Below are 21,580 nucleotides of genomic sequence, written 5' to 3'. Positions count from 1 at the left end.
CGAACTCAAGGGCTCCATTGTGAAGACCAACCATACTAAAGGGACTGTTAAAAGCTTCTGAAGAGTCTTCAGTGTCAAAAACGGAAACTGACCTGCTCCTTTTTAAAGAAGTAAACAAGCACCAAATATGCACAACATTCTGCAAGCAAGACCTTGAAGAATTAAGGTACTGTTGCACTGAAACACTGACTAAGACTGTACACCCATCACTGTATGACTGATTGAAGAACTCAGCCTTAAATAATAAATAAGTAATAATCTACTAGAAACCAGTCTAGCTTGCAGACATATTCTAGGAAAATGACTAATGACTTGCATAAATGCTGAAAAATGTTAAAATCACAAACTTGCAAAGGTAACCTAATAATACTTAAAAACTGAAATGTAACCTGCTAAGCAAACTGTAGATAAGTATCTGCCTGACCTAACTGAGAAATAATCTCTCTCCTACCCAGGAGTAAAGGTGCCAACAACACATTGTATAACCCACATAATATATGTGGAAGGCTTTATAGGCAACAACGTTGATTAAATACTGAGTTTATAAAGGGGAGGAAAAGTAGCAGAATGAATGGAAAATGTAAATATGACAAGCTGACATCTGATTAATAATACTGTGTTACACTACCTGACATATGCTACTGAGAAATTGTTTATTAACATGCTGTTTTAAAAAATATATCATTAGAAAAATGATAAGTGCCAAGTACATATATTATAATCCTTACAGAATAGGCACCAGAGATATACAAAACTCTGAATAAATAAAGGGAAGCTTAAGTAATAAGTGGAAGGAAAAGGCAAATATGTCAACTAAACACTAATACCATGTTATGCAACTGGATATAAACTACTGAGGAAATGTGTATGAATATGTCTTAAGTTATATTATTAGACAGGTTATAGGTGCCAAGATTTTATTTCACAACCCACAGATTTATGTGAAAGACCATACAGATACCAAAGGATTTTGACAAACCTGACATTAATATAACAATACGATGTTACACAACCTGATATACACTATTGAAAAAAATATTTTCAATGGACTGCTTTAAAAACACTATTAGGAAGAACAAATCACTAGATAAAAACAATACATGCTGCACTCTAACTTCAATACTACAAATGTATAATAGTTTTGTTGAAAGGGACTAGGGACTTTATTAGCAGTGTTTTCTGGGGAACTAGTTTGTTCAGCTTAGTTCGTATTGTATATGGTCACACAGGAGGGTTAATATGCGACAAATCCACATGTAAAAAGAAAACGCAACCAAAGGTTAGATGGCAAAGTAATCCACATATTGAACCTTCACCTCCCCCCCGATTATTCCTGGTCCAGGGGTATAGTGGATAGGCACAGAGAAGGGAAAGGGATAGATAGATGCTTTACACAACCATTACACACTAACACATACGAAGACCACGAATCCAAACTAACACACAAATCATAGCTAATGAATATATTTAATAAATAAATGTGGGAACTAGAGTCGTGGAATATTAAAGGCCTCCAAAATGTGAAAAAAAGAAAATTATTCCTACACCTTGCATTGAAAACCAAAGCTAATCTCATACTAATATAAGAAACACATTTGACCACAGAGCAATGGACAAAAATTAGCAGGAAGAAATGGATAAGGCAAATCATAGCCTCAGAGGGAAAAACAAACAGTGCTGGGGTGGCCATAATAATCAAAAACCAATTTCAAGAAAAAATCCTTAAAACCAAAGTCGACAAGGCGGGAAGATGGTGTTACATAACATTTACTAACCCTACACTACCAAAACCTATAATAGTTCTAAATATATATGCACCCTGTGGTAACCAACAATGCTTCTTTATGTCACTATATCCAACCTTAAACCAATTTAAAGACCACTATTTAGTGACTGGAGGTGACTGGAACACATACCGAAACCCAGAGAAGGACAAATCTAACTTGACTAAATCATATAATAAACAAACCTATTTAGCTTTAAATTAATTCAAACAAGACTTCAAACTATATGACCCATTTAAATATGGAGATAATGATGATAAAACCAGAAAATTCACATTTTATTCGCAATGCCATAAAATGTGGTCAAGAACAGACTTCTTTTTAATTTCAGATATATTCATTAACATGGACCCAACAACAATTATCCACACCAGGTTTTTTTCGGACCATTCTAAAATCACACTAAACATCTACTGGGACAAAAAAATATATAGAGAGAATAGAGGGCATAACTGGTCATTAAACCCCAATTTGTCACCAAAATAGAAGTGATAAAAGAAGTAGAAGAAATACTAAAAACATCTCTTGCTAATACTCTCAGCTCTCAAGTACCAATGGACATAGAATGGGCCGCGACCAAAGCACAAATCAGAGGAGTATTTATCAAAAAAGCAGCATATTATAAAAAAATACAACTAAAAGAGGAACAGACACTGAAAGGGAAAATAGAGCATCTTGAAAAAGAACTATTAAGTAACCCTAAGAAACAGACAGAGGAAGAACTCTTAAAAATGCAAAGAGACCTTTATATGCTAGAAACCAGAAACCTATCATTCTACAAAGCTAGGATGCTAGTCACCTATGCAGAAGAAGCACAAATCCCATCTAGAGGTCTATCCACAAAACCGCCTCCAATATATCAGAAATAAACCAGGACAAAAACTACACAAAAAATTAGGACATTGTCAAAATATTTGAACAAATATACTCTCAGATATATCGAGAGCAAACATTACAAACATCAAAGGAAGACAGAACTCTTTTCCTTCAAAAACTGAAATTCCCCAAACTAGATTTAGACCAACAAAAAAAAAACTAACTGAACCCATATCCATCAATGAGATAATCACAACAATCAAACACTTAAAAACGTACAAGGCTCCAGGACCAGATGGTCTCACCTCAGAATTCTACAAAGCATTTACCCCTTGATAGCTAAACTACTACATTATATTTTGAACTACATAATAAACAATAAAATAAATGATATTCACTTCAATGCCTCTAAAACCATCTTTATATTAAAAGAACACGCTGATCCCAAAAACCCTGACAGCTACAGACCCATCTCCTCTTAAAACTGGATACAAAAATACTTACCTCAATGCTTGCGAATAGATTGAAAAAACTGATAGAAAAAAATAATTTCTTCAGAACAATCTGGATTTACACCACATAGAAAGACTAGTGACAACACATTAACATTAGATGTGCTAATTTCCTATGCAAATCAGAACAATACTAGCATCTATACAATGGTAGTAGATGCTCACAAGGCATTTGATAGGGTCAACATAGAATTCTTACTCCAAACATTACCATACTTTGATATACCTAATAACTTCATACAGATCATCCAAACTCTCTATAGTAATCCCTATACATCCCTATATATTAATAAAACGTGGTCATATAGAATTCTGATTAAAAATGGAACAAGGCAAGGATACCCATTATCACCCATTCTCTTTAACCTATGCTTAGAACCTCTATTCTTACACATTAAACAAAATACATAGCATAACCCCCATCAGTACACAACTTCAAAATTTATCTCACCACTTTTGCAGATGATCTGAACATATACTGCATCACGACAAATTCAGATATAAACAAAATAATAACTGCAATTGAACAATTCTCGACCATGTTTAACTATAAATTAAATCTTAATAAAATCAATATTTTCCCCTTAAAAACACCCAAACTCATTCCATTAGTACCACTTCTGGACACAGTAAAAATAAAAGAAGAAACTAAATATTTGGGAATTACCTTTTTCCAGAATAAACAAGATTTCTACCAATATAATGTAACTCTCAAATGGCAAAACATAATGCAAGACTGTAAAAGGTGGAACAACCTAAAACTACCATTCATGGCAAAAGTGTCAATAATAAAAATGAATATTTTACCTAGACTAATGTACATTTTCATGACATCAAAGGTAATAATACATAATAAACTCTTTAACCAAATCCACATCTTTCTGGCAAAGTTTATATGGGAACCTAAGAAAACCAGAATTTCCTATCCAAAATTAACACTGCCTAAGAACAAAGGAGAGCTGAATCTACCAGATTTTAAAACCTATTACTCTATCTTTAATACCAACAGAATACTAAGAATAGCTGAACACAATCCACCAAAGAAAAACTGGTCTCCTCCTTGGGTGACAATATACTATAAATATATTAAAGCACTAGGTATCAATCCTAAAGCACTCCCATTCCTGAGTCAAAAAGAAATACAAACTTACAACATTCTAGATCACTTAAAACACTCTATCAACATAACACAAAAACTGTTTCAATCTTTGAACCTTGGACAAGCCATAACAATACTACAAACTCTACATAAAAACCCAAACCTAAAAATAAATAACAAAATGCTAGACTTAGAATACTTTCCGCGTCTAAAAGATAAAACAATCCAAGATATCTTCCCATATCTTAATTGCACAATACAGGAAATTAGGACTAACCTAAATCTTTCCAAATCTTACATAATAATACTAAGACAAATCAAAGAACTGTGTTCCAGTTACCTCCAAAACACTACTATATCCAATAGTGACATAGAAACTTGCAATTTGTTTTGGAAAATATCCTTTAACAAGGAAAACTATTACTAAATCATATAAAATGATAAGCGAGATTAAATTCCAGAAGGAGCTTCTCTTTTCCAACTACTGGAGAAAACTAAAACCCTCCATAGATGACCAACAAATAACACAAGCAATTAGCTTAACACTGAAGATCATACCACTTAAAAATAAGCTTACACGCAGCTAATGATCAATAATAACACTTACTTCACACCTGCAATCCTCCACAAATTCAATACATCAAGGTCACCACTATGCCCACACTGCAAGGACCAGACAGCCGACCTATTGCATGTATTTTGGAGTTGCAAATGTGTGTACAAATTATGGAATTCTCTCAAAGTACAGTTACAAAAGATGGGCTACCAAACTTCAACATTAACATAGGAATTTGCCTTATTATACATTCTTCCAACTAACATTCCCAAAAAACAAGCAGATACACTCTTAATAATTTTTCTACTAATGAAATTATATATAGCTCTCAAATGGCTAGATTCGTTGAATATATTTTGGGAGGGTTTTAAACAAATAGCCACCAAACATATCATAGCTCACAAAATAGTAATGGATAAAAGAAACCAAAACATGAAGCCCAGAGAAATCTGGGAACAAACCTTTAATATCATATTAGCATAGTCAAGAACATAACAACTTAAGAATACACCTTAATGGAACCTAGAAACTCATACAGGATTTGACAGACTAATCATAGTTTGGGTATTAAGATTGTATGTGTTGTTTTGTATAAAAATTGAGCTAATGGTGAAAGCATCTGTGTAAATAGTGTAAATAATTGTGTTGTATAACCTATAACTTATGGTATTAACACTAATGTTTAACATGCTCCTATGGTCATGTTGTAAAGATCGAATTGTTTTTTGTGTCATATATAATTGTAAAAGAAAAAGAAAAAATATTGAAAAAAAAGAAATGTTTTCTTAGAACAGTACATTAACTCTTGATTTGAAGTTAATAAGGATCATTTTTTAATGCTTAGCATTTACTATTAAATAGTGTTGTAAGCATAATTCAGAATAATTACTTAAACTTTAGCATCCAAACAATATACAGCCAGATCAGATCAGCAGAGGACTGCTTATAAACAAGCTTAGTTCAAAACTCCTGCTTCTCTTCTGGAATTGAATATAGCTTAGTTCCTGTTTCCCTGTAGCTAGAGTCTGAAAGGGAAGAAGGACTTGCATTATTTTGAAAGCACATAAGAAATGTCATCCTGTATTTTAAATTTAAGAAAATAGTCATCAGTTGCTCAAGCATCCAAAGAGTGACAGTACTAGAATTTATTTGGCATATGACCAAGTGACTGTATTATAGGAGTAATAATTATTTTGACATTTACTCAAAGAGCCTGTTTGATATGATACTTTGAATATTTATCTTGAACTTCATAGAATATATTTACGTATATTTTACTGTTTGTGGTGACTTTTGCCATCCTATGAAAGTTCTTCTAAGGTTAATGATAGCAGTAGCAGACATTGTTACTTAGGTTCAGGAGTTCCACAACAAGCAGAGAAGTGTAAGATAATGGGTTCAGAATGAAACAAAGCCCACTGTGACCTCCTACAGGAAATGTAGGCAGCCATGTTTAAGGCCTTCAGTCATCCAGAGTTGTCTCCTCTGTCCCACTGTATCTTTGATCATACTTTGTAGTCTCCAGTAGCTATCTATACTGAAATTTTTGAAATGTCAAATCAGAATAAGTAAAAGCATACAGAAGGCACAGAAGAGATGAATTAAACCAGTATGATTCATTTCTTGCCTTTCAGATTGATATTTTAAAATTACACAGTTTAAATTTTGATCTTGATACCATAAATAGCCAAAACAGGAACCAATTTTCTCTTTTATATTTTATAATTTATTAAAATTTGATTAATTCTATTATTTGGGTTGAAAGCTGATAAAAAAGAGTACATGAAATAACTATACACAATTCAAGTGCTGCAGATCAGTTACTGGAGGAGCATCAAAATGATAGTGTACTTCTGTATTCAGTTCATAATTATATATCACTTCTTTATTCAGCTAATAATTGAGTACTTCTCTTTAGAATTGTTTCAAAGCAAAATAACTGTGAACTCGAGTGTAGAGTACATATATGTAGTTTTAAAGTATAGCTTTAGCCTTTGTAATAAATACATTGATTCATTCTTGAATTAGTGTATGCATCTACTATTGACTCAGACTGTTTTGGATGTGCCATCTGTCAGAAATACTGTGAAATGTTATTAAAAAACTGAAATACAAAATACAGCAGTGCATTTCAGATATCAGAAAAAGAAGTGGAAAAGTGGTGATTCATATATTTATTGAGTTTTGATTATAGTCTCATAGAATGCAGTGAAAGTACCTTTTTGATTGATTATGGTGCAAGTGAAGATATGTTAAAAGTTTTTTTCCCCAGAACAGCATATTGAAGTCTCCCTGAAAGAACTTCCTAAAATGATTTAAGAAACCAATGAATTACAACTGTCCAGAATTATATCAGAAACTAATATTTACAAATAATAATTAAGCAAGTTGCAATTCTATCAGCAGACTGGAGCTCTGAACTGAACTTGCAATTAAAAGATTGTGTTTTCAGTGTAGTGCTCAAAAGACCCACACATATTACACTTTGAATGCATGAGAGTATAGGATAGCACTCCTTGGGGAAAAATAAAGTATCTGTGCAAAACAAAAGTTTATCAACTTTAGTTTGCAACAAGGGTATTCTTCTGTTAGCATACATGGTAACCTCACAAATAACTTATAAGTGAATCTCATATAGCATTTTGTTAATGTTTGCCTACCAATAACACACAAGTTTTTTTTTAACTTCCGACCAGCATTCTCCACCACAAATTCAAAAGGCTGCAGATTTATTCTGGTGAAAAAACTCATAAAAATATTTGACATGGTACCTCAAAAGTCATTCCACTTTCATGTTGGAGTTCTTCTTGAAGGAGATTTACCAGTTCCTTGAAGGTCGAATCCTTATAATCAAATCGATTCCCAAAGACAACAGAACAGATCACATTTGACACACCATTAAGTAATCGACTGTGAGGATCAAATGAACCTGAAAATTGAAAGTAAATAAATACATAACTACTTATGTTAAAAGGAAAATGTTCTAACTCTTCAAACTTTGTAGCCCTGTTTTTATCTTAAAATTGATTGTGGCTTCTGGATAAGAAGTAATAGAATCTCACTTGATTGTATTGTTTGTGTACTAAGACTTGCTTAATTTATATACAGTAGCTTGCACATATGTGTCATAACCCTTATTGTAAATATATATTTCTAGCAATATATATTGTACTGTACTTAAATTCTGCCCTTATGAGTTATTATTATGTTTATATATTTCTAGAATGTGTCCATCCTTACATTATTCATTTATTTTTGGTAGCAGGATTGCCAGCTTGATTCAAATCAGGGAAGAGTAATGTATAATACACATTATTACCTTGTCAACAAAACAAATGTGTAAATAAAAGAGTTTGATTTATACATTACAGTTAGGTTAATCATCAGAATATGTAGAGGATATATATATTGTCGCTTTTGTGTTGGTACACAAATAAGCAAGTCTTTGTGGGTTCTGTTTAAGCAGCTTTAGTCTATATAAACACATTACTGTAAAGCTCATTTGACTATGACTAAGTGACTTATATACAAACTAACTGCTGTGATCATACATGCTTACACACTGGCTACTTCTTCAAAATGGCACTAGGGATTGCACATGTCTGGAATGTACACATGCAAGCACAGCCTCAAATGCTTTCTTAAAGACATAGCGCACACACTACACTCTGATCTACATCCTCCCTCTTTGAGAATTAGATCATGCAATTTGTCATGAGATATTTAGCATGCAGAAATCACAAATAATCTAGAGACGTGTATTATACAATACTAAGTACACATGTATATACAATCAAATCCACATTGTTGTGTATTTCACACTAGGCTTAAAACTCGTCCATATGGTGTGACATAAAACTGAGAATCAGTTTTAGCAACTGGAACAGTCTCTGCAAAATGGTTGACCTGTGGAATGTTTGAATTACTCTCTTGAACAGAATCAGACTTTTGAATACATACTGGTCTAGAAACAATGTCTGACTCTGCATGATATACAGTGTTGTGATTGCAATGGTGATGATTCTGGTGCAGGAAGAAGATGTCTGAGATTCCTCCTATACTCTACACCCTCGGAACTTACCCAATAAGATCTCGACTTGGCACAGATGCCTGTTATCTGTCCTATTCGATCAAAACTTTTCGTTGTCTGGATTCATACTCTCTCCTTCCCTCAATGAACAAAGTAATCTGCTCGATCTGTCATAACTAGATTTCTGGATATTATGCTTCAACAACTGGGCCTTGACGGCTTTATTGTTCTTAGAGTTAGGCTTCAACAAACTTGATGAAATAGGCAGCGTAGTTCTAGTTTGTTTGGAAAATAGTCTTTGAGCAGGTGAGCCAAGAATATCGTCATGAGGTATGTTTCTGAGATTAAGTAAATTCAACAATACATCGGTATTGTCATGCTTTGACTTTTCATGTAATTGCCCTTCAGTCTGTACAGCACATTCAGCTAGGCCATTGGATTGAGGATATTCAGGACCACTAGTGGCATGTACAAAGTCCCATTCCTTCGCAAATTTCTGAAACGACTGGCTAGTAAATTGAGTACCATTGTCAGAATAAAGTTTGTGAGGACTACCATGAACTGAAAAATGATGTTTAAACTTAGTGATAACAGCTGTTGAGGGTAAGTTTGGTAGCAGGTCAATCTCAAGTCAGTTAGAGTAAGAGTCTACCAAAACCAAATAGTGTTGATTATTCCATTCAAAGATATCAGTTGCAACAGTAGACCAAGTTAGTTCAGGTATTGGATTTAGATGAAGTGTTTTTCTTTGCAAATGCACTCTGGTACTATTACATACTGAACAAGAAGAAAGAACACTATCAATATCTTTTGATAATGAAGACCAAAATACTAGTTCTCTTGCCCTTCTCTTAGTGGATAATAAACCTGGGAGGCCACGATGCAAAATCTGAATATATTCATGCTGTAATGAAACAGAAACAACAATTTTAGAACCTTTGAAAATAATACCATCTTCCATTAACAATTTATCTCTGTAGTGAAAATATGGTTGCACTTCAGGTGATACACTAGATTGTTTTGACAGTCATCCAACATTGATGTAGTGACTGAGCTTTTGTGAAATTTGATCAGTCATAGTATGATCTCTCAACTCATCAAGTCTAGTGGTGGAAAAATTATGCACTGACATTACATCAAAGTCAAAATTTTCAGCATCAAGCAGTTCTGTTGTACTTCTAGGTGATCTGGATAAAGTATCAACCAGATAAAGCAATTTGCCTTTAGTGTAGACCATTTTGAAATTGTACTTTTGCAATTTGAGCATCATTCTTTATAATCTCACTGGAGCAGAATGCATAGGTTTCTTTAGAATAGTAAATAGAGGCTGATGATTAGTTTCTATTTGAATAGCTTGACCATAAATACAATTGTGAAACTTGGAACATGCAAAAACTATTGCTAGAAGCTCTTTCTCAATTTGAGCATAATGCATCTCAGTTTGAGTAAGTGTCCTACATGCATAGGCTACTGGACTGCTCTCTTGTAGAATAACTGCACCAAGACCAACATTAGAAGCATCACAGGACAGGGCAATGGGTTTATTCACATCATAGTACTTTAATGTAGGGGGAGTCACAATTTTTTGCTTAAGGTCATCAAACTCCTTCTGATGATGTTGTAACTATGACCATACAACATTTTTTCATGTTAACTCTCTTAACGGTGATGTCAACTCACTGAAATCTGGTATACACTTGCACAAATAGTTGACCAAGCCCAGAAAATGCTGTAAACTCTACAATTTATGTGGTGCTGACATCTCTAAAATAGTTGTTTGTTGGTCGGGTCAGGTTTTAAGCCTGTACTTGTAAACAAATGTCCTACGTAGGTTACTTCTGGAAGTCTGAATTTGCACTTCAGAGGATTGAGCTTCAAATTTACTTCATGTACTCTGTCCAGAACTTTCCTGAGGTTTCTGTCATGCTCTGCTCCGCCATTGCCTCCAACTAGTAGATCGTCTACTATTATGGCACAAGAATAACCTGAAAAAAATTGTTCCATTGCACGTTGAAAAACTTCACTTGCAGAATTTATTCCGAATGGCATCCTTAGAAATCTGTATTTGCCAAACAGGTTACTAAAAGTAGTTAGAAATGAGGATTTGCAATCAAGCATCACTTGCCAAAATGAACTCTTTGCATCCAAAACAGAAAATACAGTAGCATTTGGTATTAGAGCTGCAACTTCCTCAACTGTGCACATTGGATGATATGGCCTCTTTAATGCCTTGTTCAAATCTCTAGGGTCAAAGCATATTCTGATTTCATCTGAGCCTTTCTTGTGAGTGGCTACCATGGACAACACCCATTCAGTTGGTTCTGCGACTGGACAACTCATATCTTGCTGCACCATCTTATCCAACTCAGCTTTGGCTTTAGCTTGCATAGCTATTGGAACTCTTCTTGCTGGTTCAAACACTGGAGTGACTTTGAGGTCAAATTTCATAGAATACACAATGGGAAGGTTGCCCAACTTGTCATCAAAAACATCAGCATACTCTGAGAAAACAGCTTCTGCAAAACTTGAACTTGGAACCACACTCACATGATGAACGTCTTTAGCAAAAGAAAGCAGATTCATTCTCAAACTATCTTTGAGACCTAGTAGATATTGCACTGGTCATCGGACTACATAAAATAATAAGTTGTAACAGTTCTCAGACAAATAACATGGAAGTATTACTGAACCTTCAGTTTAAATTTATTCACCTCCATATGCACCACGTTACATTGAGTTGTTCATTGGTTCTCACTTTTGCAAATGTATCTGCAGATATAACATTGCACTTTGATCCAGTGTATACTTTGAGCTCTGTGGATTTCCCATTGATCTGAACTGTGCAAAACACTTCACTCCTTGTCAATAGGTTTACTGCGTCAACTCTTTCTCCCAGCACTGATACACTATCTACATAGAAAGCTGATTATTTTGTCTCTACTTGATCAACTTGTTTTCTTGTATGACCTTCCTTTACAACTGTGTGAGGCTTACTTGATTTGCAAAACTTTTGAAAGTGGTTCCATTCCTTACACTTGTGGCACTGCTGACCATATGCTAAACATTTCTCTCTTTTAAACTCATGGTTTGCACCACAATTTCGACAGTTAACAATAAAGCTAGACTTGGATTTTGGTGACTCATGCTTATATGGCACTGAGATGGTGTTGGAGCTTGCACATCTCCTAGAACTTTCTAGAAAACTTGGCACCTTCTTTGGAATTCCTGTGGTTGCTCTTTGCTTTGGCCTGTTTCTGCTTGCCACGTGTTGCATACTGTCTACATTTGCTCTGGAGCTTACTGAAACCATGCTTTCATCACTTGTAAGCATGTCCTTTTCTGTCACCTCATGGATCTGACAAATCCCTTTTGCTTTGCTTAATGTCAAATCACTGTCACGAGGCAAAATCTTCCTCACTACAGCACTATTAATACCACATACAGGTCTATCCTTTATCAGCTCATCTTTCAAGACACCAAACCGACATGTTTTGGTCTTGTTCCTCAAGTCAGTTATGTAAGCTGCAAATGTCTCCCCTGGCTTCTGATTTCTTGTGTAAAACAAATGCCTCTCTAATGTAATGTTTGTCTGGGGGTTGGACATTTCCCTGAACTTATGCTTTAAACACTCTTGGTCTTCTCTGGACTCAGCTTGTATGACAATATGGCGGTCTGCACCTTCACCTTCATACATTGCTGGTGCATATACAAATTATCACTATTTCTATAGCCTCAGATCCAGCTAGATTTAGCAAAATAAATGCTCTTGTGCATGCACCTCTTTCTGCATAAGCTGCTTGTATAAAATATCGTACTCCTGTTCAAATATTCTCCAGTTCTCTGCAATATTCTGGTCAAACACAAGTAGTTCTGGTTTTCGAAATCCATCTGCCATATTAACACATATCAGTGAAGGGTCTTGCAAATACTTACAAATACACACACACACACACACATATATATATATATATATATATATATATATATATATATATATGCATAAGTAATTGGCATGAACACTCAACTTAGCTAATGCTCTTCTGCTTTATATCTGCACTTTCTTTCTTTGTGCTTATCGGTATTGTGCAAATGAATAACCACGTAGTGCTTTCAATTAACTGGACTTTGCAAAATAAACCTCTCAGGCTTCTCAAAGCTTTATTGCACTTTGCGAAATACCTTTTTAAATTTCTTAATGCTTCACTGTGCTTTACGAAATGGCTTTTTAACTTTCTTGATGCTTTATTGTACTTTGTGAAATAACTTTTTAGCTTTCTCGATACTTTATGTAACTCAGCGGAATAGTTTTCCAACTTATGTACTACTTTACGAAGCTTAACAGAATACTTTCTCGAACTTTATGATGCTTTTATGAAATTTTCAGTAAGTAAAGGCAGAAATGCTAAAATCATCAGCTTTTGGAATTGGTAAAAGCAAAAATGCTAAAATAGTTGCTTGAAAATTTATCGATAAAGGCAGGCATGGAACAATATTGCATTATCATTTATTAAAGTCATCGCTTTAAGAAATATTAAAGAACTTTGCAATGCAACTGAGCAATTCACAAGCACTGTAATACTCTTATAATCTTTTGTAAGAAACACCTTTCTTTAATACAAGAAACTTGTTAAGCAATTGCACAATATGAATGATCATATTTTCATTGCCCAAATTCAATGTCTTTTGAGGTATGAGCACTTTGTAAATGACTAGATGCAATACACTGAAATGTTCCCAAAATGGTGGCACCTTGCCAGGCAACTCTTTACAGTACAAGAAGCACTCAGTAATGGCGGCACTTTATGAACAGCCACACCCAGCACAAGAACCTTTCTTCAAACAACCATGCTTCAATTAAATTACACGAGATAGTTGCACTTCACACACAGTGAACTCTTTAAAATACATACACAGTAATAAGCCCACATTGTAAGCACTTTTACACACTCTGAGATACTTCAAATGACTTTAGTTACTTTTTTGATACCAGACGATGTCATAGTTATGCCCAAACACAGCACTTTGCCCAACATAGCAGTCTCCTTGCTTTATTTTTATCTAATGTGCCCTTTTTCTTTTCTTCTTATTACGCTTTGTGCCCATCTAACCCTTTCCCTTTTTTATTCCAAGCGCACTTTCTTTGTGCTCGTTTTACTCTAAACATGCCCAGTTATGTCTTAAACACACTCTTTCTGCCTCAAACATGCTCATTTTATACTTTTACATGCTTATTTTGTACTTTAATATGCTTGTTTTATCTTTAACATGCATAGTTTATACTTTCATTTCATCAAGCACTTTTATCTTAAACATTTTCTTTAGTTAACAAACTTTTTGAGCTTTCTGCTTGCCTGATAATGTGTTTATGCCCTTGTAATGCCTTTTCTTGTCTCTTTTCATCGAGTAAATACTTTGTGTTGCTTTTCATTACCTTTGATTGCTTCTGGTTATGTTCACACTGTTTTCCCTTGGTTTTACCTTCGCTGTCGCTTTTACATCTCACGGCTGCAAATGTTTTGTTCTTTTCCGTCCCGGTTCTGACACCATGTTGCTTTCCTGTTGGTACATGAATATACGGGTCTTTGTGGGTTCTGTTTAAGGAACTTTATTTTATACAAACACATTACTATAAATCATATTTGACTATGACTAAGTAACTTATATACAAACTAACTGCTGTAATCATACATGGTTACACACTGGCTGCTTCTTCAAAATGGCACTAGGGATTGCATGTATCTGGAATATATATGCACACACAGCCTCACATGCTTCCTTAAAGACATACCGCACACAAGCTATACTCTGATCGACATATATTTTTAGACTTGTCTAGATGTTTCTATAGGGGATCAATATACATTACTAATAATAAGAAAAGAAAATACTCTACAGAAAAAAATACAAATGGCATTAGGAAAAGTTTAAAACAGTAACTGGGTGAAGGAAAAGAGACTAGATATTTTATAATTAAAAATGCCAGTCTCTCAGCACCAACTATTATTTTTAAATGTTGGTGCGTTATACCACAAGCTTCTGTATTAAGCAAAAATACTTTCAGGAATACTACTTTATTTTGTTCAGACAGAAGGAATATTAGATGCCAACTATTAGGGCAATTAAAACAGGAATTAAAATAGTAAGACTTACCCCTTTACCAGTGAGGATAGAGAGATGAGGGTCCTCTGCTATATTTGATTATGTGAACACATACCAAAAGAAGTACATTAGCAGGAGTTAGACTTCATACAGAACCATAACTTACATATGACTTTAGTTGAGAGTTGCCTAAAGTGGAAAACAGACTGGAGCCCCTGTCAGCATTTGTGTTCTTAATGTCCTGAGCAACTCCCTTGTTTGTAGATGAATTATCTGTTTATATCACAGCTGGAACTTTCCAAGTTTACTGTCACAGTAATAAGTGAATGACATGTTTATTTGTCAAAATGACAGCTAAAATTGTGGCTACTCCAAAGTAAACTGGCAGAGTGCCTGTCTGTCTATAGAGCAAGGAAGCATTATGTGTTAAAGTTCAGACAGGTGTGACCAGATTGAGGATGAAAAAATACAATTACATGGTTCTGTATCTCTTGTGATTTCATGAGATGGTGCAAGGATAGTGACATCAAATCAATTTTTTAAACTTTTCTGACAAGATTTCTTGAAAACATCAGGAGATGCAATAACTGTACTTAAAGGCAAATACAGTCAGTATTTAAAACATATGTGCATGTCCAAATAGCACCCACCCACCACAGTGTGCCCCACACGTGAACACCTTACAGTCACAGAAGTCATTATTTTTGGCAGTCTACTCAAAAAAGATTGCCTGTCCTTGGGATAGTGGGTACAGCAATCAGTAGGATTAATGATGTAAAGATTTTAGGACCTAAAATGCAGTGCTGTAATAACAAATTCCAGTACTAGGCACGCTAAGCAAACAAAATGTTGCCCAGTCAACAAAATGGCTTGTAAACACTGGAAAGTGAGAAAGAAAAAGAGCAGGTATGACAGAAATATGAACCAGATATCAGAATTAATGTAATACCTTAAAAGGAACTACTGAAGCTTTCCTTACAGTGTTACAACAGCCTCAGACACAGCTGTCTGAGCACAATATATTTATTTATTTTCTTTGTTAATCAGGTAAATGGGCTGGTCCATAGAACACATTTTTTAATAGCCATAGCCAGTTAGGTAGGCAGTTACAGTATATTAGAATCCGACAGTAATAGAAAGTATTATTGTTTATTTTCTGTTGCATCTGTTGATCTGGAAAATTCCAACTGAGCACAAAGTTCCTTTTAAGCATAGACCCAGGGAGAACAGCAAAAGCTACACTAGATGTACCATTTAATTATAATTAACAAAGCTTTATAAAAAGTTATTAAAAAAAGTTAGTGAGATAAATGCACATGATAGAAAAAAAATCAACATGTTAGAATTAAGTAATAACCCACACCTGGGTGTGGGTAATGCTGGATTTACCCATGGTTGGCGTGGTTTGGTCACGAGGGCGAAGCCCGTTTAACATAGCAAGACAGCTTTAAAAAAAGCAATGGAGAAAGGAAGATCTTCGTTGCTTTTTTTTAAGCTATCTCGCTATGTTAAACGGGTTTAACATAGCGAGATAACAGCAACGGATCTCTTCAGTTCTCCGTTGCTGTTCAACACATACAAAAAAAAAAAAAGACTTATACTAATGGAAAAAGTCCGGGCGACCGGACCTTTTTCCATTAGTATGTCTGATTTACAACGGGCATGCTGACCAATCAGCATGCACGTTTTAGAATATTAATGGGGGGGGTCGTTGTATAATGGAAGATAATATGTAACAACTGGAGAGAAATTAAACAAGGCTCTCTCTCTATATATATATATATATGTGTGTGTGTGTGTGTGTGTGTGTGTGTGTGTGTGTGTGTGTGTGTGTGTGTGTTTGTATGGACCTGCTCTCACTAGGTGATCCACACAAACGTTGACGTGATTAATGTTGACAAAAACACATCAACATGCTAATGCTCGGAGGCTAATCCTCAGAACATGCAAAACAAAATAGAGTGTATTTTTGCAGGGGGGAAGCCTCCTTGCACCTCCCCATTCCCCTTTATAATTATGTATACTAACTTCTAGATCACAAACTTCCCAAGGAAAAGGGCACATCGTCCTACCCTGGGGACTGTCGAGTTTGCATATTTTTCAACCATCTTTATATGTTGACCAAAGTGTGCCGACAATACATAGGATAATTTAACTATAAATCAATCTATGCCATGCAACCCATAAATATATTTATATATATATATATATATATATATATATATATATTTTTTTTTTTTCTTCTTTACAGTATTTATACAAGTGATTCACATTAGTTTAAACATTAAGAACTGTAGGAATACAGAGTAAGTAAATCTACAGTAAGATGTTAGAGAAGATGTAGATGTATATTAGCAACATAAGACATAGAGGCAGATTAGGTGCAGGTTACAGTTGAAGGTAACAGTGAAAACTATGATTTAACATGGAAAAGTGATGCAATAAAAGAACGAGAGAGAGAGAGAGAGAGAGAGAGATCTGCGGCAAGTTACATATGCTACATGATATAAGTACAGTATAAGATGGATCAATTGCAAACATACTAGTAGAATTAAAAAAGGTTATGAATACCAATGCTAAAGCAGATACTACCTATTATACTGACCCAGTGATTTAATACAGGACTGTACTAAGCTGACTATAAAGTATAGCATAATGTCAATGCATGTATATGTCTGTACAACACTAAATCGAAGAATAACACTTTGGAATGTAATAGTTTTTAGAAATAAGTGCTGAATCAGTATATGTATGCAGGACTACATGGATATAAATATAATGAATCTTAAATGTTTATAGAGGGACTTTATATTCATAAATGCTATACGATAATGAGTTTTTAAGGGTAGGTATTTTAGTCTGAATAGCTGTATGCATATGTTGCTCTGGGTTGTTTTGTTTTTCTGTGTCAAAGCATGTGCATAAACTGAATAACAGTTTCTGGAAAATAAGACACATTATACAAATTAAATATACTGCATGAAAATTATCTACATTTTTGCTAGGAAACTTAGTGTTTCCTCTTAGAAGACATAGCCATGGCTAAAGGAAACAGAGCAATGCGTACCAAAAACAAATGAGAGCAGTCAGTCTGATGACTGGGGGAGATACATGAACAACGTTTCAACACAGGTGAGAAACTGCTCATCAAATAGATAATGGGGAAGAAAGCATGTAGAAATGTTCTCATTGCTAAAGTAATAGTATAAAAGCTTTGTTTTCCTTGAATAATTGCTATAGAATGCTTCCATTCTTCTGAAATAGATGATGATAAATGGAAACTCAAGAAGACAATACTTTGAAAATGATTTTCACTATTACACATTATTCATTAAGTTAAATGTGTTCATAATTCCTATTTGTGCAGTTTAGTGTATGCAAAGATGCTATGATATTTATATTTAAACAGTAAGTACTTATATGAATCGGGCAAAAAGATTTAAATGAGTTAAATATATTATTCAGTATAGCACATATCCAGGAGGCATATGTTTGCTATGAATTTGTTCTCCCAGTATTTTAGTGCTGCACATGAGATGCTCACCTTTAAGGTCTGGCCCCAAAAAATGTTACGTGGGAATAAAGGGGGAGGGGGTTGGGGTTGGTATACTGGTTAAGGTGTCTACCTTACAGTTATAAGGTACAAGGTTTGATTCTCACCTTTGAAAGTGAAATTGGCTAGGCTTAAAATAGCCACTCAAGAGCAGCTAATCTAGTATTTGCCTATGAACCTATGAACCTAAGCATTATCTCAGCACCTTTACTTCAAAGGCACTCAAGAATACAGTCTTTTCAGCAATTAAAGCCCTGACGGGATCTTAGCAGAATTTACAAATACATAAAGGGAAAGGTGTGATAATTGGTTTAGAAATAAAGGTAATCATGTCTGTCTTTCAAAGAACTGCCGAATATATGGTGAACTAGCTGGAAGTGTGACAGATAAAATGTTGTAAGTAAATACGCTGAAACAGTTCCTATTCAGAAAATGAAACCTAGAGCATAAACAGATGTACTTTATTTAAAAGTAATGGCATAAGCACTGCCTTTGAGAAGCAGGAAGGACTTAGTATGTGTTGAAAATTCAATGCTAGAGGTGACAGACCTTGGCTAAAGACAAAAGATTAACTAAAAAGAAATATTACAGCAATAAAATAAAACCAGTAAGTTGTAAATGTATATATAAAGTGGCACGAGACATGGCAGCTCTACTGAAGCAAATTTTAAAATGGCATACAACAACCTATACTGGAAGTTTAGGCATAAAATGGAAACTGTACTACTGAAGTAAAATATAACCATACATACTCTCAGACTATATATGAACTGTAAAAAATGGTGCCAAGAAATGTTAAACAGTAACTGAAATGAGAAATAACTTCACACAAAACACTGCAAACTAATCAGAAATGTACAAAATATTAATGCCTAACACAGTCGAAGGATTAGATGATGGTAAAAGACAGATTAGAAGTAAGTCAACTCCATGCAGCAAAGGGTCAAAGCCTTGACTACAATTCAGGCAGCAGAATAAATTGGGTCTATGTTCACACATTGAATAACAATTTCAGTGAGTATCAGTGAACATTAAACAGTGAACATTCAAATCACCGAACACCATTATCTTTGAAAAATAATTAATTGAACGGCCATAGTTGGCCAACATCATGAATGGTAATAAAAATACCTTATCAACCAAAGTGGGGGGTTCTGACTCCACACACCCCAATGAGGGGGGCTGTACCCCCACCCCCTAACTATATATATATATATATATATATATATATATATATATATATATATATACATATATATGTATATATACATACCAACGCTGAGATTGCACTACAGCAGGGAATAGGGGAAATTTATTAAAAGGGTTTCTTTAGCTTACCTTATGCATCATGGTACTTCCTGGTTGTTGACCAACTATGGCCATCTGATGAATTATTTTTTGAAGATAAGTGTGTTCAATAATTTCAACTTTCTCTGATAAGCCATTCGCTGAAATTGTTATTTGATGTGGGAACATAAAACAAAGTAAATTAACGGGCAGGTACTGGAGGATCTAACAGAGGAAGATGAGAATTAAAACTTGATGGTGATATTCCAGGATTTCCCTGTTGAGTTCCAGCACTTTTTTCCCAGTACTTTAATGAAGTTGAAGTCACTGGACCAATTTGACTCGGCTTCTCCTTCTATAGCAGCTTGCTCTAAGGCTCTTTATTCACCACTTGCGCTTTTCATTTCTATTGTCAGATTACTGTGCTTTCCTAACATTTTGAGGTTATTATTATTATTTATTTATTTACTTACTTATTTTTTGATGATCAAAAGGAGATATCAGCACAGATCTTGACTGGTCATTGTTAGGTGGCAATCTTCTAGAGATTGTCTGATACAGAGTTTTACCACCTGACCACTACTTGTGACCCTGTCAGGCATGACTCCATGGTCTGCTGCTTCTTGTGTTGACTCTGGCATGCACACAATGTAAAGGAGCTTCTTTCAGTTCACAGCATCTACACATATTCCTTTTGAAAGAGTTTACGGTGTTATAACCGTGTTGTATGACTCCAGAGTAGAAAAGATGAGCAAAGTAGAGGTGTTTATTCACTAACATTACAACTCTTTCAGATACTGTACAGTCCTCATAATCACAGCATAGATGTCTTCTGAGGTTTTTATTTTAGCCAACATAACCGTTCTGAAATTGCCTTTTCCTACTGCTTTAACAAAATTAAGTTCTCCGTGCCAGTTTATTTTGTGTGGAGTTGTTTAAACCTCACTGGTTGCTCTACCCAGTGGTCTATTATAGCAATAACCAATGATGTGGGTGTGGGATATTGAAGATTTACCCATGGTTGGTGTGGTTTAATCATGAGGGCAAAGTCTGAGTGATTAAACAAAGCCAACCGTGGGTAAATCTTCAATATACCACACCCAAGAGGTCGTTATTGCTATTATACAATGACATTATTTAAGAAAAAAATACTTACTTTTCTTAAATAATGTCTTTGTATAATAGCATCATGGTGTTCTTTTGTGTTGTTTCCCAGTTCTGCTGCTTTGTTGATGTATTGTGCATGTGTACGGGACTTCCCTTCCCAAGTTTACATCAGTACATCAGTGCTTTGGAAAGTAAACGATGGAGACAGAAAAGAAAAAAGCGTAACCTGCAGACAGTTTAGAGATATGAGAGAGACGGGGAAAGTACAAGGAAATCACGTATGTTTCTTTAGTTTTGCATAACATACTGATTTTTTTCTTGTATTTTTCTCTACTCTTGTAAGTACCTCTCCACCTCTTATTTTAAGAAATGTGGACAAAGCTATAAATAAAGGAAGAGATACTTAATGTTGCTCTTATAAACTTAAAGTTTTGAGAAAGATTTGGATTTTTGGAAGGAAAGAAAGTCTGAAACTGAAATGAAAGTCATTATTTAGTGAATTCGTTACTCAGTGATATGTCGTAAAACCACAACTTTTATGAGGAACAAAGTTACTAAATAATGACACACATTTCAGTTTCAGACTTTCTTTCCTTCAGATTAATGAGTGTCTACACATACTAATAGATAAAAAGTCTGGCATCTCAATGATACTTTAGTGGCCGGACTTTTACCGTTGGTATATTCTCGATTTACAACAGGCACACTGGTGGGGCTGACCAATCAACGTGCTTATT

At 34.7% G+C, this 21,580-nt stretch overlaps 1 protein-coding gene across 1 annotated transcript in view; it reads right to left on the bottom strand.

The window, feature by feature from the left end:
• The window catches only part of LOC122799249 (cytochrome P450 2D15-like), a 405,628-nt gene that overhangs the window by 235,916 nt on the left and 148,132 nt on the right, over nucleotides 1-21,580 (bottom strand). The window contains exon 5 of the mRNA XM_044068194.1: nucleotides 7,539-7,696. Coding sequence (XP_043924129.1) covers nucleotides 7,539-7,696 — 158 coding nt within the window. The remainder of the gene's footprint in view (nucleotides 1-7,538; nucleotides 7,697-21,580) is intronic.

Source organism: Protopterus annectens, chromosome 1.part0 (genome assembly GCF_019279795.1).
Source record: "Protopterus annectens isolate FY-2018-M chromosome 1.part0, PAN1.0, whole genome shotgun sequence".
In the NCBI taxonomy this organism is placed as follows: domain Eukaryota; kingdom Metazoa; phylum Chordata; order Ceratodontiformes; family Protopteridae; genus Protopterus; species Protopterus annectens.
This window is presented reverse-complemented; position numbering and strand designations above follow the sequence as displayed.